At 41.1% G+C, this 25,565-nt stretch overlaps 1 protein-coding gene across 3 annotated transcripts; it reads right to left on the minus strand.

Annotated features, from left to right (window-relative positions):
• RNF34 (ring finger protein 34) lies at positions 1 to 15,744 on the minus strand. Of its 3 annotated transcripts, none has more exons than XM_074356372.1 (6): positions 15,595 to 15,744; positions 6,205 to 6,301; positions 4,542 to 4,949; positions 2,963 to 3,064; positions 2,538 to 2,739; positions 1 to 934 (listed from the first exon to the last, which is right to left on the minus strand). In XM_074356372.1, exons 2-6 carry the CDS (start codon positions 6,256 to 6,258, stop codon positions 744 to 746), a joined length of 957 nt encoding a protein of 318 aa, XP_074212473.1. In that variant the 5' UTR covers positions 6,259 to 6,301; positions 15,595 to 15,744; the 3' UTR covers positions 1 to 743. The 3 variants fall into 3 exon arrangements, with proteins under 3 accessions (XP_074212473.1, XP_074212472.1, XP_045362445.1); XM_074356371.1 differs by having other exon boundaries at positions 6,083 to 6,301; XM_045506489.2 differs by lacking the exon at positions 15,595 to 15,744 and adding an exon at positions 15,108 to 15,128 and having other exon boundaries at positions 6,083 to 6,301.
• Positions 15,745 to 25,565: the final 9,821 nt, after the last annotated feature.

Consider the following 25,565-nt stretch of genomic DNA (forward strand, 5'->3'; position numbering starts at 1 on the left):
CATTTTTTAAAATCTAATTTTATTCCTAAAGTTCAAATTAGCTAGCAGGTAGCACTGAAAATACACTTTCACTATACAAAACAGTGTAAACTGATTACACGTTAATAAAGAATTTGACACACACACTTGTCTAATGAAAGAAGCTAGATGCAGCCCTTGCTATAAAAAGCTGTACCTGAACAGAAATGGACATGTTTAGTCTAAGGCCCTGGCAGTTGATTATAGAATGTCAGTTGTTCCCAATTACGTTTAAACGCAGAAATAGCAACAATGTGGAAACTTACATTCATCAAATAGTAGCATTTAAAATACACATGACTAATAAAATGAACATTCAGAGGTGCCACTGCTCCGCATGTACCGTGTCAGCCACTTGCAGACAGTGATCTCATCCAAAGAGAGCAGAAGTTTCAAACATCTGAGTAGTTTAAGTTAAAAATAGGATGAAGGAGAAATAAGAGAACAGGATCAGTGTCCTCCAAAGAGCAGTAGCTGATGCCACTGAGCAGTCTGACTTCTGCAACCAGTGATCACGGATGTGAGGAGCCCCGGCAGGGCCTGGGAGACTCGGCCTGTCCTCGGGCCAGCAGGTGCGTGGCGTGGGTCAAAGCTGCCGCAACTTAGGATGAATCTTTCCATCTCCTGATAGTAGTGAAAATAATTTTTAAAAATAGCTTCGGCTTCTGAACAGTAAGTTTCTAGTCCCTTCTGTGCATTGAAATGTCTGGGCGGGAGCCTGGGCCTCAGGACTTGAACACGTGCACGGCGCGCACCACGTACTGCCGGCAGATGGGACACTCGCTCATGCGCTTGCCGCACTTGGTGCAGGTGACCATGTGCCCGCACTCGAGCAGGACGCAGTCGATGACGGCGTCCATGCAGATCCGGCACAGGCTGTCGTCCTCGTCGTCCTGCAGCTGCAGCCGCTCACCATCTGAAAGGCAACAGAGAGTGAGGGCTGCAGGCGCGGCCGCCTGGCAGGCCAACCTGTGGCCCAGAATGAGCCCCCGTAAGACGTAATCCCAGTGCTCGGCACTTCGGCTCCTTCCGCTAGACGTGGAACCCCTGCAGGGCTTTGTGAAGAATAAATGAGAAATGCTTAGCTTCGGGCCAGGTATGAAGTGCTTAACAATGTCAGCTATTGAGCTCTGTTTTATATCTGTACATAATACAGGGTTTTTGGGTGAAGGACAAGGATTGCTTCTGTAAATAAAAAGGAAAAAACCCGAGGTTTTCCTACACATGGGCCTCAGAGTCAGAACAGGACTGGAATTTCCAGCCCAAATGTACGGCTTTGGGAAAGTCGCAGGCGCCAGAGCTTCCTCTCAGGAGCAGGACCTTCCACACTGATAGTCAGACATCAAGCAGCCTGTATGTGGGGGAAGGCATCCCCCAAGCCTTGGACGCATCTCAGAACTCATCCTGGTACGTTGGAATCTGTATAACTCAAAAGGGACGGGACATTCTGGCTCTGAATAAGAAAGATGCAGAATGAGTTTAAAAAGTTCATCACAGCCTGAAGTTTGGCCATCGAGCTATGGACATTGAGGCTTGCCTTTCTACAGGTCAAAGAGATTAACGGGAGTCATGAAGAAGGTTAGAAAGAAAAACAGGAATTCAAGCTTGAAGGGCCAGCAGTCCCTGGATTTAAGAGAAATAAACACTATCATGTCAAGAGATTCTTGAAAGCCAGGGTGTTAGTTCGTGGCCCACACCACTACTGGGAAGTGGGGAGGAAGGATCCACCGGGCAAGATGACAGACGAGCCCCTGAGGGCTCTGAGGACAGAGATTCCTCTATGGGATGTCATGGCATCACCTTAGACACAGGTGTGCCAACGCGCTTCCTGCATATTCTGGGCATAAGCCTGCTTGTCAACACATGCTGCAATGAAACCAGCTTTTAAAGACAACTCAGATGATAAAAGTTCCTGATGGGAGGACTGTTCTCCAGATAAGGACATATTTGTCAGTCTGAACACCACTGAATTCTTCTTGCCTAAAAATGCTCTGTGGCTTGGCCCTGTTGCCAGCTGAGGACTTCTGCTCCACGCTTCATCGCCAAATAGTTCAGAAGTTCTTAACCTCAGCTTTTCGTGACCTACACTGAAACCTGCTAATACTTGTTGCTAAGAACTACTTAACATCTTGGCTCTAGGAATTTTTTCCCCACTGTTAGGACTTAAAAGCTCCAACTGAGATAACCAAAGTATTGGCCTGCCAGACATGTTAGTGAGAAAACAAGCATTTTCATAGACACAAGGAATTTCATTAGAGTTCGAACAAATTATGGCAAGAAAAACCAGACTCAACAAATGATTATAGAACTCACTGGCAATGGTGATCTCAAAGTCAACATCACATAATGAACATACTACTTAACAGATCTATAAACAGGTTTATGTAACTAATTCACACTCAATAAAAGGACACAAAGTTTTCTCAAAATTAAATTGGACTTAACTATGACAGAAACAGCTCAGCTTTTAAAAGCCTAAAGAAGGCCACTATAGGGGAAAAAGGGAAAAATAAACCTACATGACTTCTGGTTTTCTTCATTCTCTTTGTATAACCGGTTTACTTTCTCTACCAGCTCCCATTTTTCACAACAGCCGGAATAGTTGACAAAATTCCGAGCCAGGATCTCCTTCAGCTGGCGCACGCTCATCCCTTCCACGTCTTCCAGGCTTGACAGGTCAGACAGAGAAGCTCTCACTCTCTTCTTAGCCAGGCCAGGCGTCTGAAATCACAGAGCATGTCTGATACCTCTGTTCCCGCAAACCCGGCGAGGAAAACGGTGTGCCCCACTCACCCCGCGGTCATCGCTGGCCCCGGTGACCGCTCAGCAGTCCTTGTTTTATATATTGTGCTGCATTCAAACCAGAAGAAGCCCCCGGTACACAGGCATTCTCCCTGCCTACCAAGCTGACACCAGGGAAGCCACAGCTCACACTCAGCCTCACCTGCTCCTCCAGGTTGTCTTCATCATCATCATCCTCGTCATCATCATCGTCATCGTCATCATCTTCATCTTCTGTGTTTGCTGAGGCTACTTCACTTTGCACCTACACACATAATGTGTATTAGGTCAGGAATCATTCTCCTGAACAGTATCAACCCATATTCGTCGCTGGAGAAAATCTTTCCACAGATCCGCCCCAGGAGTGGCTAATACCTGGCACGCTCCACAGCCTCTTTGGATCCTGAGTGCTGTTGTCCCTCCCAGACAGCTGGGCCTTCCGTGATTCCACCAACTACTTACCCTCCATGGTCATCTCAGCAATCAAATTCTGGTGTGTGTGTGAACTTGTAAAATCTAGCCAAGAGTGTTAACTCCCCAAGAAAGGTTCATGAATGCCAAAGCCAAAAGCATATGGAAAGCACTGGATCCTTATCAAAGGACCTGCATGTGGCTGGTTTAACTGGAACCTCTCAGATGCAGGTAGAAGCTAAAGCTCTAAGACTGGCCCTAGTGTCAGGTGTTCGACGTCAAAGATCTCCCTCCTACTACATCATACTTACACATTCTAATTCCAAATAATGCTTCCTAGACTGGCACATTGACGGTTGATGCTAGTTCTAGTTTGTAGCAATTCCTCAACCATCAGATACTTTTTTCTTTAGGGAGAACAGAAAGCCCTTCAATCTGGGTGGTATCTTTCTCTTTTGACTTTATTTTGACCACAGCTCTCTAACAGTCTAGGTCAATTCCCAGTTTCAAGTATAATACCATGACTAGTTCACAAGCACCATAACATAGCATCCAAAAACCTCCATCTCCCAAGGGGCATCACATACCCAAAAGTGACACAAAGGTCAGATGTGACTTCTGTTGGCATCATAACTATGCCAGCTCCCAGGTGGGAAAATAATAAAACTCCTAAGCTTGGCCTTACCTACTTTATGCCTATTTGGAAAGCAACTCGACCCAATTTCCCTCTGCTTCTAACCTCTCTCCTCAGGGGAGAAAATTAAATGTGAAGATAAATGTTCAAAACAAATCTTTAGAATCATTCATAGACACAAGTTGAATACTAATTACACAGCCTTGCATGTTATCCAATCAGGATGCCCAAGGACCTACCTCACTGGGACAATATTTTGCACCGGAATTTCTTTGAAATGAGTAAACAACCACATTCTCTCACTAATTCAGATGGCTTCTTCCCAATATCTAAGCAAGAACAATTTTACTGTAGCAGGGCAACTGGGCATGAGGTTAACTTGTAGTTTCCATGGTCACGGACACACAAACAGTCCTGCAGACGTTATGCTGCTTTTCACAGTCATTTCCACAGATAGTTTTGAACTACAGAAGACAGGGAGACTGAGGTAACTAAGGTCAAGAGATTTATGAGCTCTTTTTAGGCCCTTCAGGCAGCGCTGAGGCTCGGAGCCTCACACCAGGAGAGGCTGCAGGCGCAGAATCCAGCAGCGGCTGGAACCTCTGCTCCCGGGAGGAGGCATCAGCCCTGAAGGCCCCACCGCATACGGCCGAGAAGAGGCGACACGCCAGGCCCTCGGGGTCAGCACACCTCGTACCTGTCCCAGCGCTCCAGATCCGAAGGTCCGGTCTCCACCCATAAGCTCTCCCTGAAACGAAGACACAGTAGCTGACGGGGCTGTGTAGTTTGAAAAAAGTGAATGCGTGAAGAAGCTCGAGGTCTGGGACCTGGAGGAATTCAGACTGCTTGTGTCCAGGTCGTCCTCGGAGCCCAGCCCACGATGGCACAGTACTAGATCTACCAAGTCTTCTTTCTCCCGACACGTATCTGTTGGTATGTTTCTAAGAATGAGATACTGCCGCAGATCCTTCACTTTGAGCCGCATTAACTGAGGGCGCTGAAAGGCCGTCTCTTGTAATAAGTGACAAGTGGAACATCTACGGAGATTTTCTTGAAGGACCGAACAAACGGAGCAAAAATCTTTCTTGCAGTCACTACATACATGCTGAAGAAACAGAAAAGAAGCATTTAATGACAGCCAGATATAAGCCATTGTAAAAATACTGGTATCCTTTTTGTCTTCTATTAAAATTCAATTTTAGTTCTTATGAAGCCGCCCTGGCACTAGGCTATCCCCACCAGCGTTCCAAAAAGCCATTAACATCAAAACAGTCACTGCTGAGGCAGTCTGGATTCAGAGAAGTTCAAATACAGCCCTTTAAGAGAAACATACTCTTGTGTTAATGAATTAAAACCTTTCCACCCCTTGGTGCAAACATGTAATTAGCAAAACAGAGTTGACTTGAATCACATGGAGCAGAAAGCACAACCACAAACCCTCTTCCTGCTCTTTTCCTATGTGAAAATTTCCCAGTTTAAAGGGAAGGGGGAAAGCCTAACAGAAAGGGAAAGAGAGAGGCAACCGATCTCTTGAGGTCAACCCAAGAAATCGAGGACCCTACTAATACAGTAACCTGTTCCTACGCAGCCTTAATCACAAAGCCATTCCATAAGCAAAGCTTAAAGAAGACACTGCGATGTGGTCGTTTCTACTTAGGGCATTGTTCCCACAAGCTAACACTCTGCACCTTAAATATTTCAAAGGATGGAATTGACAATCAAAGCCTGGGAGATGGCCCGGCAATATGATGGCTCTCAGAAAGAAGGACTTTCTGCCCTAAAGGAAAGAACTGTCTTAGCCCAAGTGTTTCACGCTGACTCTCTCAACAGCAGTTAGTATTAATATGCTCGTTTCTGCACTTGAGTTAAGAATCTGAGTAGGGATACATTTTTGAAACCTGAGGTCAGAGTTACAGTAAATCATCCCTGAACAAACCCTGTGGACTAATTAGATCTCTTGCTTCAGAACATAAGCGTCATCAGGAAGAATCCAAGTGGACAAACAGGTGAGAGGACAGGAGAAAGGGCGCCTGAGCAACAAGGGATAATGTCTAGTCAGAAAGCCTGGCCACTAACACAGCCCCTTCAACTGACTATTTTTCTAAAAGGGGAAATGGACACTAGGACTAACTTTTCAGTATTTGTATAAGAAATGAATATTCATTAGTATTCAAAACAACATACAATCAAAAATTCTGATACACGTGTCTTCTGTATGTAACATTTCATCCAACTCACCTTCTTTCTAAAGACTGAAAATGAAAGTCCACAGGCTTTGCAAACTATATTAGGCCCTTCTGTAGGTGCTGGTGGGTAAGCAGAAAAATCAGAGTTTGGTGTAAATCTGAATGGACCGGTACCTCCTGCAAATCCTGACTGCTGGCCCCTGACAGCTCCGGTCCCCATGACTTCATTCAGCAGCCCACAGCACGAAGCCCACATAGACGTGGCACCCGCCTGAAAAGGAACAGAAGCAGGCACCCTGTTAGAGCTGAGTGGAACCTGGGCTCTCTGGGATCCTCAGTGAATGCCACTCTGGAGAGGCACGGTTGCCCTAAATAATTTTCAGATTACTCTTTTAAGCATCAAAATTTTAAGCTACTGGCAAGTAGACAATTTCCTGGTATTTACCAACAATGTTTGGCTTTGGGGATACTCATGATGTATTGTCAACAAAAGGAAAAGATACAACAGGAACCTAATTTTGTTAAAAAAACAACAAAAAAACACACACATACATGTGCTTAGAGATACATGTGCTTGCACACATCAAAAAAAGACCGGCTAGAAATACGTGCTATGCAATATTTGGGATACGCTTACACCAACAAAAAATTGTTCACTGTTTATCTGAAATTCAAATTTCACTGAGTGTCTGGTATTCTACCTGGCAATCTTAGGCTGGGGATGACAGCACACTTCTATAGGCTGACGCAGATTTTCCCAGCGATCATTTAGCAGAAAGAACGTAAATTCAAATCGCTTAATTTCATTCAACTTCTGTTTTCTCATTTGTAGCTGGGCATAATAGCATAATAAACTATGGCATATATGGATACTTCTTAAAATTTTTAAAAGTGGTAAAACATCAAAATGCCAACTGAAACACTCTTTAGGTTTTCATGTATATCTTGTATAATTTGTTTTCTTGAGTTTTCCCCCGCTTTCCAAAACTTTATAAAGAATATATTAATTCATCCTTAAGGAAAATATTTTTAAAAAGTAGATACCCTACCTGAGAAAACTGAACACAATTTCTGATGACTTGATAACCAAAATGACCTCATTAGGGGTAAGGGCTGCGTGCCACTCCACTGGGTGGCCTGAAACTAATGCACAGACTTTTAGCACAGACTTTTATGTCTTTTCCTCTCGTCTCTCCCTTTCTGTGAATCACCACTGCTATCACTGTTATCTACCTCTAGCAACCTTTTTTTCACCCACTGCATTCAGAAACCTGATAACCAAGCTTCTTAGAAATGTATATAAAATTACAAATATGTGTATATATATGCAAGACTGGAACATTGTGCTGTACACCAGAAACTGACACATTGTAATTGACTGTACTTCAGTTTTAAAAAAAAAGTGTATATAAAATTGTTCTCAGTGAGGGCTCAAGGCATTTTCCCATGCTGAAAATATAAAGCTGTAGTGTTTGGAACCAACAGGCTTTTGCCCCTTGTCCTAATTCTTAAGTATATTCTAGATTCTAGATAACGTGATAAGTAATGAAAGTCCAGGTAGGTGAGGTCTTAGTAATTAAAATGGCAATGCATGACAAATCACACGTTCCATTTATTTTGTTATCTAACTCTATCAAACATTTACCATTTGTTCAACAAACTATTAAAAAATTTATTTAAAAAAAACTTTAAAAGGCTATTTGGAATGCTACAGAAGGATCAGGCTGTTCTTGCTACTATTCAGAAGTAATATGCTATATTAAATACAGGGAAAGGAGAAAGTAAAGTAATATGAAACCACAATACAAGGTTCAAACAGTCTGACTTAAGCATCAGGGTAACTGACTTAAGTATATGGCTTCATACCCTATAATTCTCAAGAAACAGTGATGCCTTTAAAAGTCAGGTTAAGTTATAATTAGTAGCCCATACCTTTAAATAAATATGTACCTCAAATCTAGAGCCATAGTTCAAACATAAAAGCATGAAAATCCATATTTACTAATAGTTCATTTAAAGTCAGTGTTTTTAGCAAAGGATTCATCCACAGTGCTTCAAACAGTGAGCTCTTAAAACAACTGAAAGTGTTGTTTTAAAAACTTCAGTTTCACACAACATTTTTGGGGGGAATACCTCAACTACAGAAAGTACCACCAGGATAAACTTTTTTCATTCCAGGAGATTAAAGAAGTATACTTTGTGAGAAGCTTCAGCTTCCTGCTGATCTAGCTATGACACAATTAAACTGCCGTCAGCTTTTATCCCCCTTCTGATTCCTGGGTGAGGCTGTCTCCCCAACTCCAGGGAAAAAGCTCCTTGTGGACAGAACTCCCTTCCTCCCCAGCATCTAATTCTACCATCACGACTAACAAGTAAATAACTGTAAAAGGTTGCTTTATGTTATCTCTTTAAAGGCAACATAATTAAAATTTTCACTTTACCTAAAAAGTTTCCATTGTGTCTTGTTGAGAAAGAGCAATAAAGTAAAAAAGATTCTGACCTAGCAGGCCAAAAATCTCAAATGATAGTCCCTTTCAAAAGGAGTACTGTCACACACTGTAGAAATCAGTTCTACAATGAGAGTTAAGGATACAGTTTTCAAACCATGTTAATGAGTATGATCATTAACATTCTAGGCTGAAAATATCCACAGCTCTGGGGAAGGAGACAGAAGGATTTGTTTTGGGAAACAGGTGAATGTCTGTAGACATCAATACTGAAGGGTAACAATTTCATCCAATTCCTCGTGTGTTTCTATAAAGGGGAGGGAACTTCCTCTTCATTCCCCAGAAGGGAAAATAATGAAAAGAATGTTTCTATCTTCTTTCAGCCATTTCATTATGAAATAAAAGCTAAAAAACAAAGCCCATGCCAACTCCAAAGTGTTGTCCTAGGCAAAAATATGATACTATAACCTAATATTTGGTACAAATCAGCCAAAGACCACAGCAAAGGAAAAGAAGAAACACTGAAAAAAATGTTTCAGCCTCATTAGATTTGAGAACTGAATTTTGGACAAAATATCCCAAGAAGAGGATAATTTCCCAATAATGGAATATTCCTAGTGTCATACTGGAGGGTAAATCTACCTGCATATACTGTTAATCTTCTGACAGTAGAGTTTGCAACACTTGAACCTTCTTGAAAGTTCAGAAATTTTAAACTATGGAAGCCCCAGTCACCAGTTTTATTCCAAATATCTGGCTTTCCTATTCAACATATTATAAAAGTTAATTTCCAGTGTTTTCTGACACCCCAGTGCTGAAATGAAGTGATCTCTTTAGTGATTTGACCTCCCCAATTCTTCAGAGCAGGTATTTTTGTCCTGTACCACAGCTACGGCAGCCGCCACTGCCTAGGCCTGTGAAACTGCCCTTAAGACAGTGGTTGGACTCATGGGGGTAGGGGGGACATAAAGAAAAAATACTGATATCTGGGTGTCAACCTCAAGATTCTGATTTAACTAGGCTGGGATACAACCTGGGTATCGAAAATAAAAAATTTTTTAAATTTCCCATGTGATTTGATCTTAAGCTGAGGTTAAAAGTTTAACACCTGCTCAGTCTAAGGGATTGCTCCTTCCTGCCTACATCTTTTCAGCTGGAGAATCACTCAGATTTCTGAACGGAAGGGGCTGTGGTTACTTCTGAAGCTTGTGCCTCTATAGTTTTAAGAACAACACCTCCACGACGTGCCCCTCATGACCTGTGAACATTTTCTCCCCCCACCCTTCCCACCCCAAAGAAGTGGGCTATGCCTCTAGTGTCTCCTTTCCCTCTGTGGGTCGCCCTAATCCTTTCAGAAAGGCTCAGCTGAGTTTTTAACAACTTAATCCGATTCTTAAATTAGTTCCTTCCCTTTACCACATATTAGCCTGAAACTTTTGCTGAAATTTGGTGCCTTCCTTCATTTTATTTGCTCTTGGGCTGAAGGCCCAAACTTCTTATTTCCTAATTTATCCCTCTACATATTTTCTTGTGTGAAATCTCCAATGTTGATTTCTGGGTCTGTCAAAAACGGCCATTGTGCAAACTGTTTTTGTCCTTCACCTCCAAGTGAAGGAGAATCTGCCCACAAGCTGCATCTGCTTGGGCTCCACCTCCCTGCCTCCCCTTTAGTAAGTTTCATCTTCCTGCGTGTCCCAATTGCCTAAATTTCTTCTGCATGTCCCCTCAGGGCACAGGGATCCCTATCTGAGAACTGCCACCTTGACGTTCACTTAATAACGTTGAAGTGTCCTATACTGATCTTTCCCTTCTCAGATCTGTCCATGTTTGTAAGTACTTCGTATAACAGCCCCATTTTCCGAGCAACTGAATGTACAAAAGCAATTAGGGAACAATTTAAGAGAGTGTTTTCCCAACAGTTTATTGAATGTGTGCTCTTGGGAAGGGGGTGGGGGTGGGGGAACATGAATTTATTCTCTGAGCTCTTGGCTTTCTGACTTCATTACATTTCCTTGGAGCCCAGTTACCGTATCTGGTATGGTCATAACCAAAAAGCTTCCCCTTTTTGCACCTTCCTTTTAAAAGCTTTAGAGAATGTTCTTTGCACTTCAGTCTTCCCCATCCTCTAAGATTTAATCAGCCTGCATCCCCTGATTTTTCTTTTATTCACACTTTGCTCACATTTTGGTAGTAAGATTGAGAATATTTTCCAAACTACTCCGTTTCCTCCTGAATTTTCTGAGCAAACCCTATTCCTAGGCAGACAGTACACAAGGCACAGCCCTTTGGCTTTCGAATTTGCAGTAAATTCAGTGACTTCTTGCTATACCTCAATTCCAAACCGGTGTATTCCTTATGTAAAAGTCACCCCCCAACTTTTAATTGCTTATTATTTTTCTTTAAATCTACTACCTTTCCATGAATAAAGCCAAAGTCTGGATCTTTGAAAACTAAAGCTCTGATCTGGGATACTATGACTAACAATTCTAAAGCCTACTTGGGACCGTGGCTGAGAGCAGGACTCTACACACCAAACCACATGAAGCCAAGAGGTTAGAAGGAACATGATCTGTAAATATTGGCTACATTTCCTCTCTTGACCATGAATATAGTTCACAAACAACAGCGAATAACCAAATAAGGCAACTATCTACCTATGCCTGGCACAAAACTCCCAGCTGAGGGAATTCAGCTGTGTTTGTAGTTCATTTTCTAGCCATCAATGACTACTGAAAATGACTTTTTCTTAACCTAATCCCTTTCCTACACACCCTCTTAGGCAAAAACTGTCCGCCTCTGAATAGATTAGCCATAAAACCATGGCCTGCCTGGTATCAGTCAAGAACCAGATATCATATTAAAAACTTACATGGCCCAGAGTAAGAAATTAAATTCTAAAGCCTCCTGTCTGGACTGCCCCAGACACCTAGATCTTTCATGTTATTCCGCTATTCAATGTCAGTGCTTATGTTTTTTTCCAAAGCCAGTGCACTGAAACTTTAGGGGGCCAGTTACAGTATCTTTTTTTTCACTCCCAATTTGGAACTGAGTAAAGAAACAAGATAAATTATAAAAAATAGAAATTTAAGTATTTGTTTTTACTAGTAACACCAACTGGAGAAGATGACTTTAGCTCTGCAGCCAACTGGTCTTGATAATATGCCACCCAGTCACCAGCACAGCTGACCAACAGCAGCTTACCATCTAGTTGACCAGGCTGCCATCCCTACCCATAGGAAGACAGATCTGGGAAGGTCCCAGAAAAGTACTGAGCCAAGCATGTTTAGCTTCTTTGCTGAAAGTCACCAACATAAAAGTTCCTCTTCATTCTCTACTTGGAGAAAGGCTGAAAGTGTTCCTCCTATATTGTTCCTTCCTAGAGAATGAATGAGAAATTCCCCCTCTGTAGGAGTATACAGGAGGGGAGGGGAGTGTTATCCACAAACCTAAACAATTGGCAGGAGAGTGGGACTGGCAGTTTCCAGGGCTGTGACACTTAACTTCGACAACAATAAAAGCCCACCAATTGTATAAGCACTCTCTCAGCTTCCTCAGTCAGATTCACATGGTAGAGGCCCATTCTGAATCATCTTTCAGCCAACAAAAGCAAGAGGAAATGTGCTGCTTCTTTGCAAAAGCAGTAGTCCAGCCTTCTTTCAGGCAGAGTGCCAGAGTTTTCAAACAGACTCAAAGTTTAACTGTCTTTGGTTGTGTGTGTGTGTGTGTGTGTGTGAGAGAGAGAGACAGACAGATCTAATGTCCTTTTTAGAATATCTGAGTGGGAAAGCTACTTCCGAAATGCACAACTTAGAAAATTAAGAAATAGTTTACAACAAACTAAATCCTATTCTGAACTACATCAGGATGTGATCCCTTTTAATGATTTCACCAAATGTAATACTAACCAGGAAACTAGAATGAAGAATAAGAAAAGCTGTAGTGATTTCCATAAAAATTAAATGACAGCCGGAGAGAAAGCTGATGGATTTGAAAACACTAGAAAACTAAATGATCATAGTCTCAATCATTTGCTTTTGATTAAACTAGGTGAGCCGCAGTAATCATAATGACAACTCCTAAGAGGTGCTTGCCACAACTCTAAATTAAATACGGTAATATTCTACACAGTTATTTTAAGTATAAACCTAGAAGTTCCAATTTCAAGAACATTAATTTTCTTGGATGTTCTAAGAAGCTACAAGGACCAGAGAGGGATTCAGTTCTTCTACCAGTGAAAGCTTCCTGGGAGAACTCAATCACTGCAAGCTTTGTCTTAAACTCTGAACAACATTCAGTTTGCTAAAACTCAATGTCCTTGTGTTAAACAATATGAAAAGAAGTTTCAGATCTCAGCATCAGTGACAGAAAAGAGTAAGTTTTACAGTTTAAATTTAAATTAGGTTAAACTTTCCTTCAGAACTTAAAGCAAAGCCACTGGAGAAACATGCTCCTTAAAATGTGAAAGAATTTCTTACTGAAACTGCTGCTTCAACTGAAATACAATATGCCAGGAACTCTGTTATCTCAATGACCAAATATCGGACCATATACCACAAAACAGGAAATTCTACAGCCTAAATTCTTTCTCTCATACCATCCAAAAATTAAGCAAACTGCAAAAACAGATGCTGATCTTAAAAATGCAATGATTTTAGGCAAGACATTTGGTCAAATTGATTTCTGCAATAATGTGTGCTGGAGATCATAAATGTTACCTTCCTCATGTTTGGGTTTTGCTTTCCTGTTTTCTTTTTCTTTCTTTTCTTTTCTTTCTTTTTTTTTTTTTTAAGTATACTTGATCCTTAGCACCACTCCCCCACCTTTTGGAGGGAAAAAAAAAAAGGAAATTACATTAAACAGACTACTTTCTCCTCAAGATCTCATTTTGAGCTTGGAAGAATGAACATGATTAGTACAATTAAGGGTGAGATCAATATAAAAACAGGGAGAAGGATTAAATAAAATTAATTTAAGACACTAATTTGGATTTTTAAAATATCTTATAGGTAGTTAATTAGATGCTACTCTAAGGTAAAACAATTACTTGAATATCTGAGATGTAAAACCTATTTCAAAACGTCAGTTTCTAACCAAAGCAGCAAATTAAAGGAACAAAGTAAATACCCATTCCACACACATACTAAAACCCTGCCTTTGTGTAACAAGGTACTTACCTGATGGTGTGGCTTTTACATTAATTTTTTGTGTACATATATATATATATATATTTATTGAAGTATAATCAGTTTATACAAATTAATTGTAATTCCACTGGAAGAAGTACTTGCTTAGATGAACGTTCACATGTTAGAGTTCCATGTCATCAGTAATCAATGATCCTACCCATAAATCTACAGATGAGCACGTGGCATAATTAAGCAATTTCAACATGAAACAAAGTTAACAGTTCAAATCCTAAAATTTGTGAATCCAGTTTTCACAAAAACTTAAATGAAAAGCAGTATCTTCATAACTGTCATTTACTCAGATTAATGTCTATTTAGGTCTGCATTTTGTTTCATAAAATAGACTCTTTTCACATTTTTCAACTCCATCCAACCTTATTTCTAAAATTGCAACTCAGAAAGCAGTATCTTCCACTGAAATTCAGAAACACTTCTGAAAAAATTCCAGCACTGGACCTGCCCTTAATTCTCTCCTACATCTTGTTACTTGACTGCCACAAATTTAATAATAATAATAAAGGTACTACATTCATTGAAGCATTATATATAAATATCCCTGCTTTGTTTTTGAACCTCTAAACAGCAAGATGATCGTTTTCAGGAAAGAAAGCTAGTTTTAGATATTTTAATAGGTATTCTAAGTTAAAGTATTTTATAGCTAAACTGGGGAGTTAAAAATAAGCTCTTACAATATCTTCACACAGTTCAGAAGTTACCTATTCCGTAATCTTCCTTGCTCCCTGCAGCCAGAAATATCCTTTCTTTCTCCTGAGGGTTTTGCATTTTTTGATACCTTACATCAAATTTGGCCTCATAATATAGATACTTGAGGATGTCGCTTCTCTTTTGGTTGGCAAACTCCTAAAGGATGGGGATGTATTTTGAATTACTTCCACACATGATATATCCCTCTTGGCTAACACGTAGGAAATGCTCGACAAAATTTTGCTGAGTTTCTCTAAACTACTTGACACTCCTTTATCAAGCTTCCACAGTCAATCTTTGGAACTTTGTGAAGGTAGAGTTCTAAACTAGAAGTTCATCCTGTTATTTTTCTTATCCACACCAATCTCACCTCTTCATTGAGACTAATGAAATCATCTACATCTGAAAGAGTATCACCTTATAACTCATCCCACTTGGTTTGAATCAATACCTGAATTGATTGCTGTACCCAGAGCTCTTTAGAATTCTCAGTGATCAAGTTGAGAGAATCAGCTCCCCAAAGTAGGCCAGAATCTCCCCCTTCCCCCAGACTTCTCACTCAGTGATGCTCCCACGCTCTCACACCCACCTTGAAGAACTCAAGCTGTCAAATTACTTGCTGCGTACCCAGCGACAACGGAGACACACTGAGTTTGCTAGCGCTCTAGGTCTCCGCCCCAATGTTAAGCCTGCGAACAAATCCTTCAGGGTGGGATCCCCGCCCCGAAGCATTTCTAACCTGTTAGCCTGGCCCCAGCCTCACGACTCCCCGCACCACTCCTTTCCCCTCCATCCTGCAGTTTCCGTCCTGCTACAGTCCCGTGGTGTTCCCGACATCTGAGTGAGTTCAAGGACTCAGGGCGGGAGAGGGCACGCTGTGGGCAAAGGCACGAGGGCTGAGGCCAGAGCCCGTGGGTCTGCCTCCGGCCCCGAGGACGCGGACAGGGCCCGGCGCGGAGAAGGGCCCAGCAGGCGTGAGTGCGGGGGAGCGCCCGGCCTCTCCCTCGGCCTTGGGCTCGCTGACGGAGGCGCCGTGGGAGTTGGAATCATCCGGGAGCCCAGGAACATCAGCCCTGGGCCGGTCAGGGCCCCAGACGCCGGCCGAGGAACCGGGAGCTCTCCGAGGTGCCGGCGGGGTAACCACTGAGGCTAAAAAAAGGCACTTCGGGTGACCCGGCAGGAGAGGAGAGGCGAGGAGGGACTGCCCGGCTCCACCGGCCCCTCACCTTCATGGCCGCGACCGCCGCGTCCGGGTCGGCTCTGCCCGGGAACTCAGCACCATAGCAGTTCCTTGCACAGCCGCCCTCCTTCCTTCTGGGCGGCGATTACAGGGCCGCCCGTGGCGACCTAGCGTCCGGACGTAAGGGGCGTGGTCACGCCCGCCGCGCGCCCCCGGGAAGAGCGACGAGCGGCGGCCGAGACGGCCAATCCGGAGCCGACGCTCGGGGGGCCGGTCACCAAAGCCAATGAAGTGGCGGGGAAGGGGCGGGGCCGCCGGCCTAGCCCGGTAGGCGGAGGAAGACTCCATCCCTCCCCAAGCGGCTATGGGCGGGTCTCGGGGGTGGCAGGAGGTGCTCTCCAGGCGGTTTTCTTGGTTGGGTCGCTGAAATAGGAGTCAGTGTCCCCTGAGGATCCTGTGCGGCAGAGATTTGGGTTTAGGGCTGAGTGGGCAAGTTCCCCGAGAGGTGAGGGCGGGAAGGGGCGTGGTAAACTTGTAACCGCCGGTTGGTTGGAAGGTTTTTGTTATAACGGTCAAAGCCGGGCCTCAGATTTCCTCCCCAGACGTTCAAGCCTCTCACACTCGGTAAAGACCTCAGGTCTCTCTAGAGGGACCAATGAGTAGTGGCAGCTGCGCACGCAAGGACGCGGCTTTTAAAACACGTTTTTATTGAGAGCACTTGAAGAACCAACGGTTCTCAAACGCCAGCTGCTTGTTTAGAGCGACGTTCAAAATAACTAAATCCTAGCACAGTGAGAGAATTAGGGTGAGCCCTTCGAGTTGACTTTATTTGGGCAGAGAAAATTAGATTGTAAATTAAAGTACTGATTTCTTCAGCCTGACTGGATGACAGCTGGTTTTCCTATACTTATTCCTCAGGTCCCCTCTAACTTAACCAGCACTTAAAATACTTAAGGAGAAAGAGACAGGAAGATGCCAGTTCAGTTCTCATGAGGACCTAAGACTGCTATTCCTTTTGAATAGATTTCTTATATGTACTATATCAGATTAAAACACAAAGCCACTCCACCTCCTTAGGCCGAAATAGTATTTGTTTTTTAGCTTATGTTTCTTGCTTCAAGCACTGCTCAGATTGTATAACTTATCCAGTGTAGTCTTGGATTTTCTTGTTTGTTTTTAGAGGAGGTACTGGGGATTGAACCCAGGACCTCCTGCATGCAAAGCACACTACCACTTGAGCTATACCCTCTCCCCTGGATTTTCTTCTTTGGAAAAATGAAAAAAAAGTCTTTCATTTACCATGTTGGAGCAACAGCTGGACTTCAATGGAAGAGAAAGTATTAATTCTTCTAATGATCGAGGCACAAAGAAACGCAATAAAAATTGGCTGCTGGTAGAAAGTCATATTTTTCCTTCATTAGAAAGGAAGCTGGCAGGTCTACCTCAAGAGTTAACGAATAAGCACATGAAAAGATGCTCAACATCATTAGCCATCAGGGAAATGCAAATTAAAACTACAATGAGATACCACTTCACACTCACTAGGATGGTTAAAATAGAAAAGATAATATAGATGTATAACAAGTTTCTTCTGTATAGCACAGGGAACTATATTCAATATCTTGTAGTAACCTATAATAAAGAATATGAAAATGAAATATGTATGTATATGACTGAAACATTATTCTGTACATCAGAAATTGACACAACATTGTAAACTGACTGTACTTCAATAAAAAAAACTTGCGTATGTGGAGATATTGGAACCTTAGTTACATTGCTGGTGGGACTGTAAAATGGTGGAGCTCCTTTGTCTAGAAGTTCCTCAAAGTGTTAAACTTAGAGTTATAAACTCTATAACTCAGAAATTAACATTAAACATATGACCCAGCAATTCTCCTAGATATAAATCCAAGAGAAATGAAAACATGTCTACCAAAAAACCTTATCCATGAATGAATGTTCATAATAATAGTCAAAAACTGGAAACACATCAAATGTCCATTATTTGATGAATTGATAAATAAAATGTGGTCTATCCATACAATGGAATATTATTTAGCCATAATAGGAAAGAAAAACTGGTAACTACTACAATGTGGATGAACCTTGAAAACATGATGCTAAGTGAAACAAGCCAGTTAGAAAAGACCACATATTGTATGATTCCATGCCTGTGAAATGTCCAGAACAGGCAAATCCAGAGAGACAGAAAGTAGAGTAGTAGTTGCTTAGGGTGGAGGGGGTTAGGGGAAAATGCCAATGGGTACCGGGTTTCTTTTGGGGGTAATGAAAATGTTCTAAGATTTATTGTGGTGATGGCTGCCCAATTCTGTAAATATACTAAAAACTACTGAATTGTACAATTTAAATGAGTGAACTGTATGTGAATGATATCTCAATAGAGCTGTAATCATGATAATAATGAAGATATTGAGAAACAGCACCAAAAAAAAAAAAAAGTTAATGCAGCTGGAGTGTGGCCAGCAAAAAGCAATTAAAACAAGACAAGCAAGGGTGGGGAGAAATTTTAAGTATCGGAGACAGTTTAAAAACTGCAATTCTTGAGAAAGACTTGTCTTATTCTGTGCCAGCATAAAGTAAGCTCCCAATAAATGTTTGAGTGAATTCTTTCTTCTGAAAGACAGAGAAGGAATATGATATTGAAAAAAATAAGGAAGTAAATAGGGTACACATGAGTTCACAATTGCTAAATACTTGAAATTGGGACGTCCTGAAACCTGAGAGGCATTTTGTGCTTTAACATCATACTTGTTCAATAAAAGAGGCACATTATGTGATCAAATTTTTTTCTCTATTTCAGACTTTGTATAATGGCACCCATCTTTCAATTGTGTACTAATTGTACCAATTGCAGTTCAAGAAAATGTGATCTGTTGCTAACATAATCATTAACGGCCTAATATTTTGTATTTCAGAGTCAAAAAGTATTCCCAAGACATGTGGGATAATTTCTTGCAGCTTACCTACTTGCTTATGATGTAATGAGGCTGTTTGCTGAGTTTGTCTTTTTAATCCTTCAAAAAGTTACTTTATTGAATTCACAATGTGCTGTAAGTGAATTAAATAATTTCAGAACCCTTCTCAAATTCAAGCAGCAGCAAAGTTTTGTTAAACTTTTTAAAATTACTGAATAAATGGTTTTTCAATATCATGTGTACACTTTAGAAAACAGGATGGAAGGATTGCAATTTTTATTCTAGTAACAGATTATCTCAAAAAAAAAAAGTCATGGAAGATGACATGAGCCTTTTTGCAAAGCTGGTTAGCAACTTGCTGTACTAAGCCATTTCTTATTTTGGAAAATTTCAAATATACATGAAGTAAACAGAATAGTGTAATGAACTCCCATGCATCCATCACCCATTTTTAACAATTCTCCACATTCTGCCTTTCTTGTCTCATCTCCAGCCCTTCCATCTCTCCACCCCACCCACCCCTCATCTGAGTTAAGCTGCATCATTAGATTAGTGCATGACTCTGGTTGCTTACATATGAGCCAAACAAAAGTATGGCTTGGATCTGGTTTGCTATGTTGTTTATCCTTGGTCAGCTTCACAAGGTAATTCATCCATTCAAGGTAATCCATCTTCTTTGTGGCTCCTCCTTAAATTTCATGACTTAAAACACCAAAGGAACTCTCCATCATCTTTTAACCTGAGTTTGCATATGCCAAAGTTGTAGACAGGTCATCAAATCTACTCACAAGTAGAATGAAAAACCATCTCTTCATTGGAATGCTTAATCCGGGTCTTATCTGAATCTTGGTTGCCTGATTGACCTCTGCTACAGTAAAAATGGTTTCAACAATATGCACTTTTTTTTTTTGGACAACAATACTGCACTTTAGAGAAACATCTCTGCAGCTGGAGAACAGATGGTTCCACAAAATCATTTTGTTCTGGGCTCATAGAATCTTTTTGGAGTTCTCTCAGTGAATTATTTTGCTGACTTGAATATATAACCCTTTTCTGCCTTCAATTTCTTCATCTGTAAAATGGACATAATGATTATTAACTGGGCATCTTTGGTCTTATACTTTGCTGAATGGTTGAAGAATCCTGATACAGAAAGCGAAACAGAAATAGAACTTTAGTTTCCACAGAGTGAAACAAATAACATAGGGCCATTTCACATTTCTCTTAGGTAAGTTGGAGCACTTTACAGGCTACCCCCTTCTCCCCCAGATGCTCCTGAGTAGGCAGAAAGGAGACAGGATTTTCTTTTCATGGCTTGGGAAACTGAGCCACAGAAGTGAGCCCTCTTGCCTGAGGCTTATGAGGCAGTGAAGAAAGTTAGACTAGCTGCCAAGTCTCCTATCCCCAGCCCAGTATTATGCTCACCTGTATTACTATCCTTCTAATGAAGAGACAGACCTTGCAAAACAAGTTAATTCTTGTGCATTACATCGGCCTTCACATAGAACCTCTTTATAAACATTATACAGTATTGGGGAAACCATTCACCTACCACTGAAATGTGGAGTTGGTACAATTTCTCCCTGGTATTGATATGTCATATCATTTGATATATATTAAGCATCCACTGTGTCCTAACCACCGAAAAGAGGGACTCAGTCCCTGTCCTCATGGAGCTTAAATGGCCATGATGAAAGAGAGATGTCTAAAGTGGTGTATTTGTTTCCCGGGGCCACCGTATCACACCTCACAAATTTGGTAGCTTAAAACAACAGATATGCATTCTCTAACAGTATGGAGGCCAGAGGCCCTGCTTTCTCCAAAGGGTCTGGGGGCGGACCCTTCCTGGCCTCTTCCAGCTTCTGGTGGCCCCAGGCATTCCTTGGCTGTGGCTGTATGACTCCAGTCTCTGCCTCCTTCTGGCCTTCTCTATACCTTCTTTTTCTTTTCTTTTTTCCTCAGTTGCACCGAGATGTAATTCACATATAACATTGTATTAGTTTAAGGCATATAACGTCTCTTTTTATGAGCACATGGGTCATTGGGCTGTGGGGGTGAGTGAAATGGGTGAAAGAAGTCAAAGGTACTAACTTCCAGTTATAAAATAAGTAAGTCATGTGATGTAATGTACAGTATGGTGACTATAAGTTAATAATAAGTACTGCATATTGGAAAGTTGCTAAGAGAGTAAACCTTAAAAGTTCTCATCACAAGAAAAAAATTTTGTAACTATGTATGTGATGGACGTTAACTAGACATATTGTGGGGATCATTTTTGCAATATATACAAATATCGAATCATTGTTATACACTTGAAACCAATGTTATATTCAATTATGCCTTAATTAAAAAAAAAAAAAGGACACTGGTCATTGGATTTAGGGCCCAACCATATAACCCAGGATGATTTCATCTTTTTTTCCCCTTTTCTTTTCTCAATATTATTTAAAAAAATTTTTCATTGAAGTGTAGTTGATTTGCAATGTTAGTTTCAGGTGTCCAGGAAAGTGATTTGGTTATAAATATACATACTTATTTTTTTCTTTTCAGATTCTCTTCCATTATATGTTATTACAAGAAATTCAATATAGTTCCCTGTGCTGTACAGTAGGTCCTTGTTGTTCAGGATGATTTCATCTTGACATCCTTAAGCACAAAGACCCTTTTCCGAATAAGGTCACATTCACAGGTTCTAGGTGGACACATCTTTCTGAGGGCCACCATTCAACCCACTATAAAGGGTGAGACTGCTAAAGAAAGAGAAATATGTATTCAGTATTCTACTGTATATTCATTCTCTAGCTTTAAGACAAAATTCTACAAAACTGAAGTAATTTTATTGATCATGCATGTGTTAAATACTCTAGTGTATATCTTTTTTAATTGAAATAAATTTGACATACAACATTGTGTGTAATGTGTACAGTCTATTGATTTGATACATTTGTATTGCAACATGATTGCCATTGTAGCATTTGCTAACACCTCTATCTGTCAAATAATTCGCATTTTTTTCTAGTGTTGGGAACAATTAAGATCAAGTCTCTTAGCAAGCTTAATGTCCACAATACAGCCGTTGACCACAATCACTGAATTGTGTATTAGGTCTCCAGGACTCACTTATCTACTAGTTGCAAGTATGAGCCCTTAAACATCTCTCCCATTCTGCTCTCACCACCCTCTCCAGCCCCGGTAACCACCGTTTTACTCTGCTTTCATAATTTTTGGCTTTTTAAATTCCACATATAAAAGATATCATACAGTACTTGTCTTTCTCGGTCTGATTTATCTCACTTAGCATCATATCCTCAGGTCCATTCATGTTGTTGCAAATGTCTTTCCTAGTCAAACACCCCAGAAGTGTCTCCATCTCTGTCCCTTTAAATGAACCTCGTCTAACGTCCTATGATTCTCCCAATCATCATGATGCTCCAGAGAAGGAGCTTTCTTTGACTGGTAAAGCAACTTCCTCCCCCACCAGGCGTGATAGATTAAAAAAGTTCTTCTTTAGAACAGAGACTATCTCTCTGCTTTTGTTCTCTGCAAAACCAAGCCAGTGCTTTCAGCCAAGACTCAGTGAACAAAAGGCCCAAGAACACTAGGGGAAGGGGGAACAGAGGGATAAACAGATTGGATGTGGACAGAGATAATATTTGGTGGTGATTCAGCTCGCACGGCCATGTGCCCGTCTGCGTCATCAGGTGGTGATAGTTACTTTAAGGCCTTCAGCAGCGAAGGGGGGTGACAAGGTAGCACCAAGCGTGAAACAAGTACAACCAGTCGCCAAGTGACGATAAGCTGTACCCAGCCATAGTGCTGGGAACGACCTTCCCTCGCATTGTGAAACCCATCTCATCCCATGTGTGCTTTCTGGTTGCCGACTTCCTGGCCTTATTGTCTAAGTTTTAAGAGAAGTCTTGGTTTTCTCGTAGCAAACTCTGTACCAAGTGCGCTAAACAGGAACGCCCACCAAAAGAAGATGACATACTGTTCTGTTGGTTCTGATTTTGCGGTTGGCTTTATCCCTTTGATAAGTATGTAAGTTTAAAAAGCTAAAGCTCTAATCTGTTCTTAGAAACAATGATCAGTACATACATGTAAACTAAAAAAAAGTGCAGTATATTGTATATATGCATTTACATGCAATATGATGTATTTGTGCAGTCAAAAAAAATAACATGAGGTATCATCTCACACCAGACAGAACGGCCATCATTCAAAAGTCCACGAATGATCAGTGCTGGAGAGGGTGTGGAGAAAAGGGAACCTTCCTACACCGTTGGTGGGAATGTGGTTTGGTGCAGGCATTATGGAAAACAGCGTGGAGATTCCTCAAAAAACTAAATATATATAATATGATCCAACAATCCCACTCCTGGGCATATATCCAGAGGGAACCTTAATCCAAAAAGACACATGCACCCCAATATTCACAGTAGCACTATATACACTAGCCAAGACATGGAAACAATCTAAATGTCCACTGACAGATGACTGGATAAAGAAATTGTGGTATATTTATACAATGGAATACTACTCTGCCAAAAAATAGAATAAAATAATGCCATTTGCAGCAACATGGATGGACCTAGAGATTGTCATTCTAAGTGAAGTAAGCCAGAAAGAGAAAGAAAAATACCATATGATATCATTCATATGTGGAATCAAAAAAAAAGATACCATGAACTCATCTACAAAACAGAAACAGACTCACACACATAGTAAACAATCTTATGGTTACCGGGGAAAGGGGGTGGGGAAGGGATAAATATGGGAGTCAGAGATTTACAAATGTTAGCCATTATATATAAAAAATAGATTTTAAAAAATTTCTTTTGTATAGCACTGGGAACTATGTTCAATATCTTGTAACAACCTTTAATGAAAAAAAATGAAAATGAATATATGTATGTATATGCATGACTGGGACATTGTGTGGTACACCAGAAATTGACACATTGTAATTGACTGTACTTCAGTTAAAAAAAAAAGTCTTGTCAATCTCTTCATTTCTCACTTTACAGATTCTCCTTGGATGGCCTTACCCAGCCCTGTGACTCCAGACACCATAGTCATTCTAAGGAATTCCACATATAGATCTGCAAACTATTCTCCTGAGACCCAGACCATACACATCTTCACCTGCCCATCAAATCTGTCTGCTCATTACCCACTTCCCTTCCACCTCTGCTCCTTCTTCTGGGTCCCTGTCTTGGCATATGGCACCACAGCAGAGACCTAGGAGTGACCCTTGACTTATCCCATGTCTGGGCAATCCTGTCTCCTACTTTCCACTCAACTCCATCCAATTCTCCAACCCCTCAGGCATGACCCATGCTCGGGCCAGATCTCTTCCTTTTTTGCAGCTGCATATTCACTGTCTCCCAGCTGTTAGGCTTGCCCACTCCCAATCCATCCTCTGCTCTGAAGATGAACTGCCTTTCTATACCATAAATTTGACCTTATCTTTTCCTGTTTAAAATCCTTTGGGCCTCCCAGTGGCTTCATGTTAAAAATAGCTTTACAGGGCCTTTCCTGTTCTGTTCCCTGCTCATCTCTCCAGCCTCACCTCACAACCTCTGCTCCATCCATACCGAACTGCTTGCAGTGCCTTGCACTCTCTTCTGCCTCTAGGCCTTTGCACGTGCAATTTCTCTACTGGAAGGAGCTGAAAATCCCAACCCTCTAATCACTTGGTCTTGGTGACCAGCCTCATCTATGGGCCCCACCGGAAGTTACATCATTAGCATAAACTCAGGTGTGCTCAAAAGGGGCTCCTTATAAATAACAAAATTCTGACACCACTATCCCTCAGGAAATTCCAAGGGTTTTAAGGGCTCTGTGCCAGGAACCTGGTGATTTATCATACTACACAGACATTCACCGACAGACATCCCCGACAGGCCTCAGTTACCACATTCAGAATAGGCTTCCAGGCTAACAATGTATGAAAAGTAGAAGTCAACTTTCCCCACCCTCTTGAGAAGTGCTGGCAGGATCAAGAAGGCAATAAATGAGAATAAGCCTCCTTCTAAAGGTCATCATAAACCCATTTATTAAATCTCTAATTGTGTGTGGTGCTATGCTGTGCTAAATGATTCACAGAGGGTTAGCTAAATCTTGCCTCTCCTCCCTAACAGTTAACAATCCGAGGCAGACAGGCTGACGCTCATTCACATTACAAATTGGACAGACACAGTGGAATACAGACATTGCCAACTCATAAAGGAACAAGATAAACATTTAGAGATGGAGAGGTTCAGCTAGTTAAGATAAGGAGAGTTGTCTTGAAAATTCCAGTTTCAGGCTATGCAGGATGAAAGGCTCAGTATTGTTCTCTTTTCTCCACCACCACTTTCATTTACGATCATATATGAATATATACCTGCCTCATAATTGTTCCATAAAATGTCAATCTTTTTGTCCATCTTCATTCTAAAACCCTTATACCTTCTGGGGTCACAATGCTTGTAGCAATTTTGTATAGATCATGATTTCAACTGATATTCCTGAACAGACATCTTGACTGTCTTTGCTAAAACAAAATAGCCTTTTCTTTTGAGCACTGTCAGAAAGATTTGCAAAGCAGAGCTCTTTTGACCTTGCATTGAAGATCTTTTGTTTCACAGACTCAATTCCATTTGATTCTTATCTCTTCTAATTTAAGGTAACTTGATTTAGAATGATCTCTTATTTGAATAGTTTTTTCATCATTTGACATTTGAAAAAAAAAAACTTTCTTTTGAAGCAGGATGAATCCTAGGTGAAGTTTAAAGCAAGGAGGAAGGATAGATTTAAGAAAGGAATGCTATATTATTTGAGATATAGCATCTTTTTCAATGAGCCACAACTGAAGAAATAACATGCATGACCAAAGTAGCAGTCACATTTGATGTTAAGTTACTTATAATCCACTATGCTTTTAACTGTTATTAAGATCTTGTCTGTTTTGACTCTTATATTCTTCCCTCCTGAATCAGGATCATTTGGTTTTAAATAACTGACCACAATATGCTTGAGCCAAAATGTGCAGTGGAAAGTATTAACTCAACTAAACAGGCCAATCCAGCAAGACTCC

Source organism: Camelus bactrianus, chromosome 32, assembly GCF_048773025.1.
Source record: "Camelus bactrianus isolate YW-2024 breed Bactrian camel chromosome 32, ASM4877302v1, whole genome shotgun sequence".
NCBI lineage: Eukaryota > Metazoa > Chordata > Mammalia > Artiodactyla > Camelidae > Camelus > Camelus bactrianus.

Bases quoted from the DNA above. Each gene is read 5' to 3' on its own strand.
- RNF34 (XM_074356371.1), bottom strand. The intron at 2,740-2,962 runs GTGAGGCTGAGT...CTGTGATTTCAG, and splicing joins AAGACAACCTGGAGGAGCAG to ACGCCTGGCCTGGCTAAGAA. The intron at 935-2,537 runs GTAGGTTTATTT...GTTGCCTTTCAG, and splicing joins TGAAGAAAACCAGAAGTCAT to ATGGTGAGCGGCTGCAGCTG.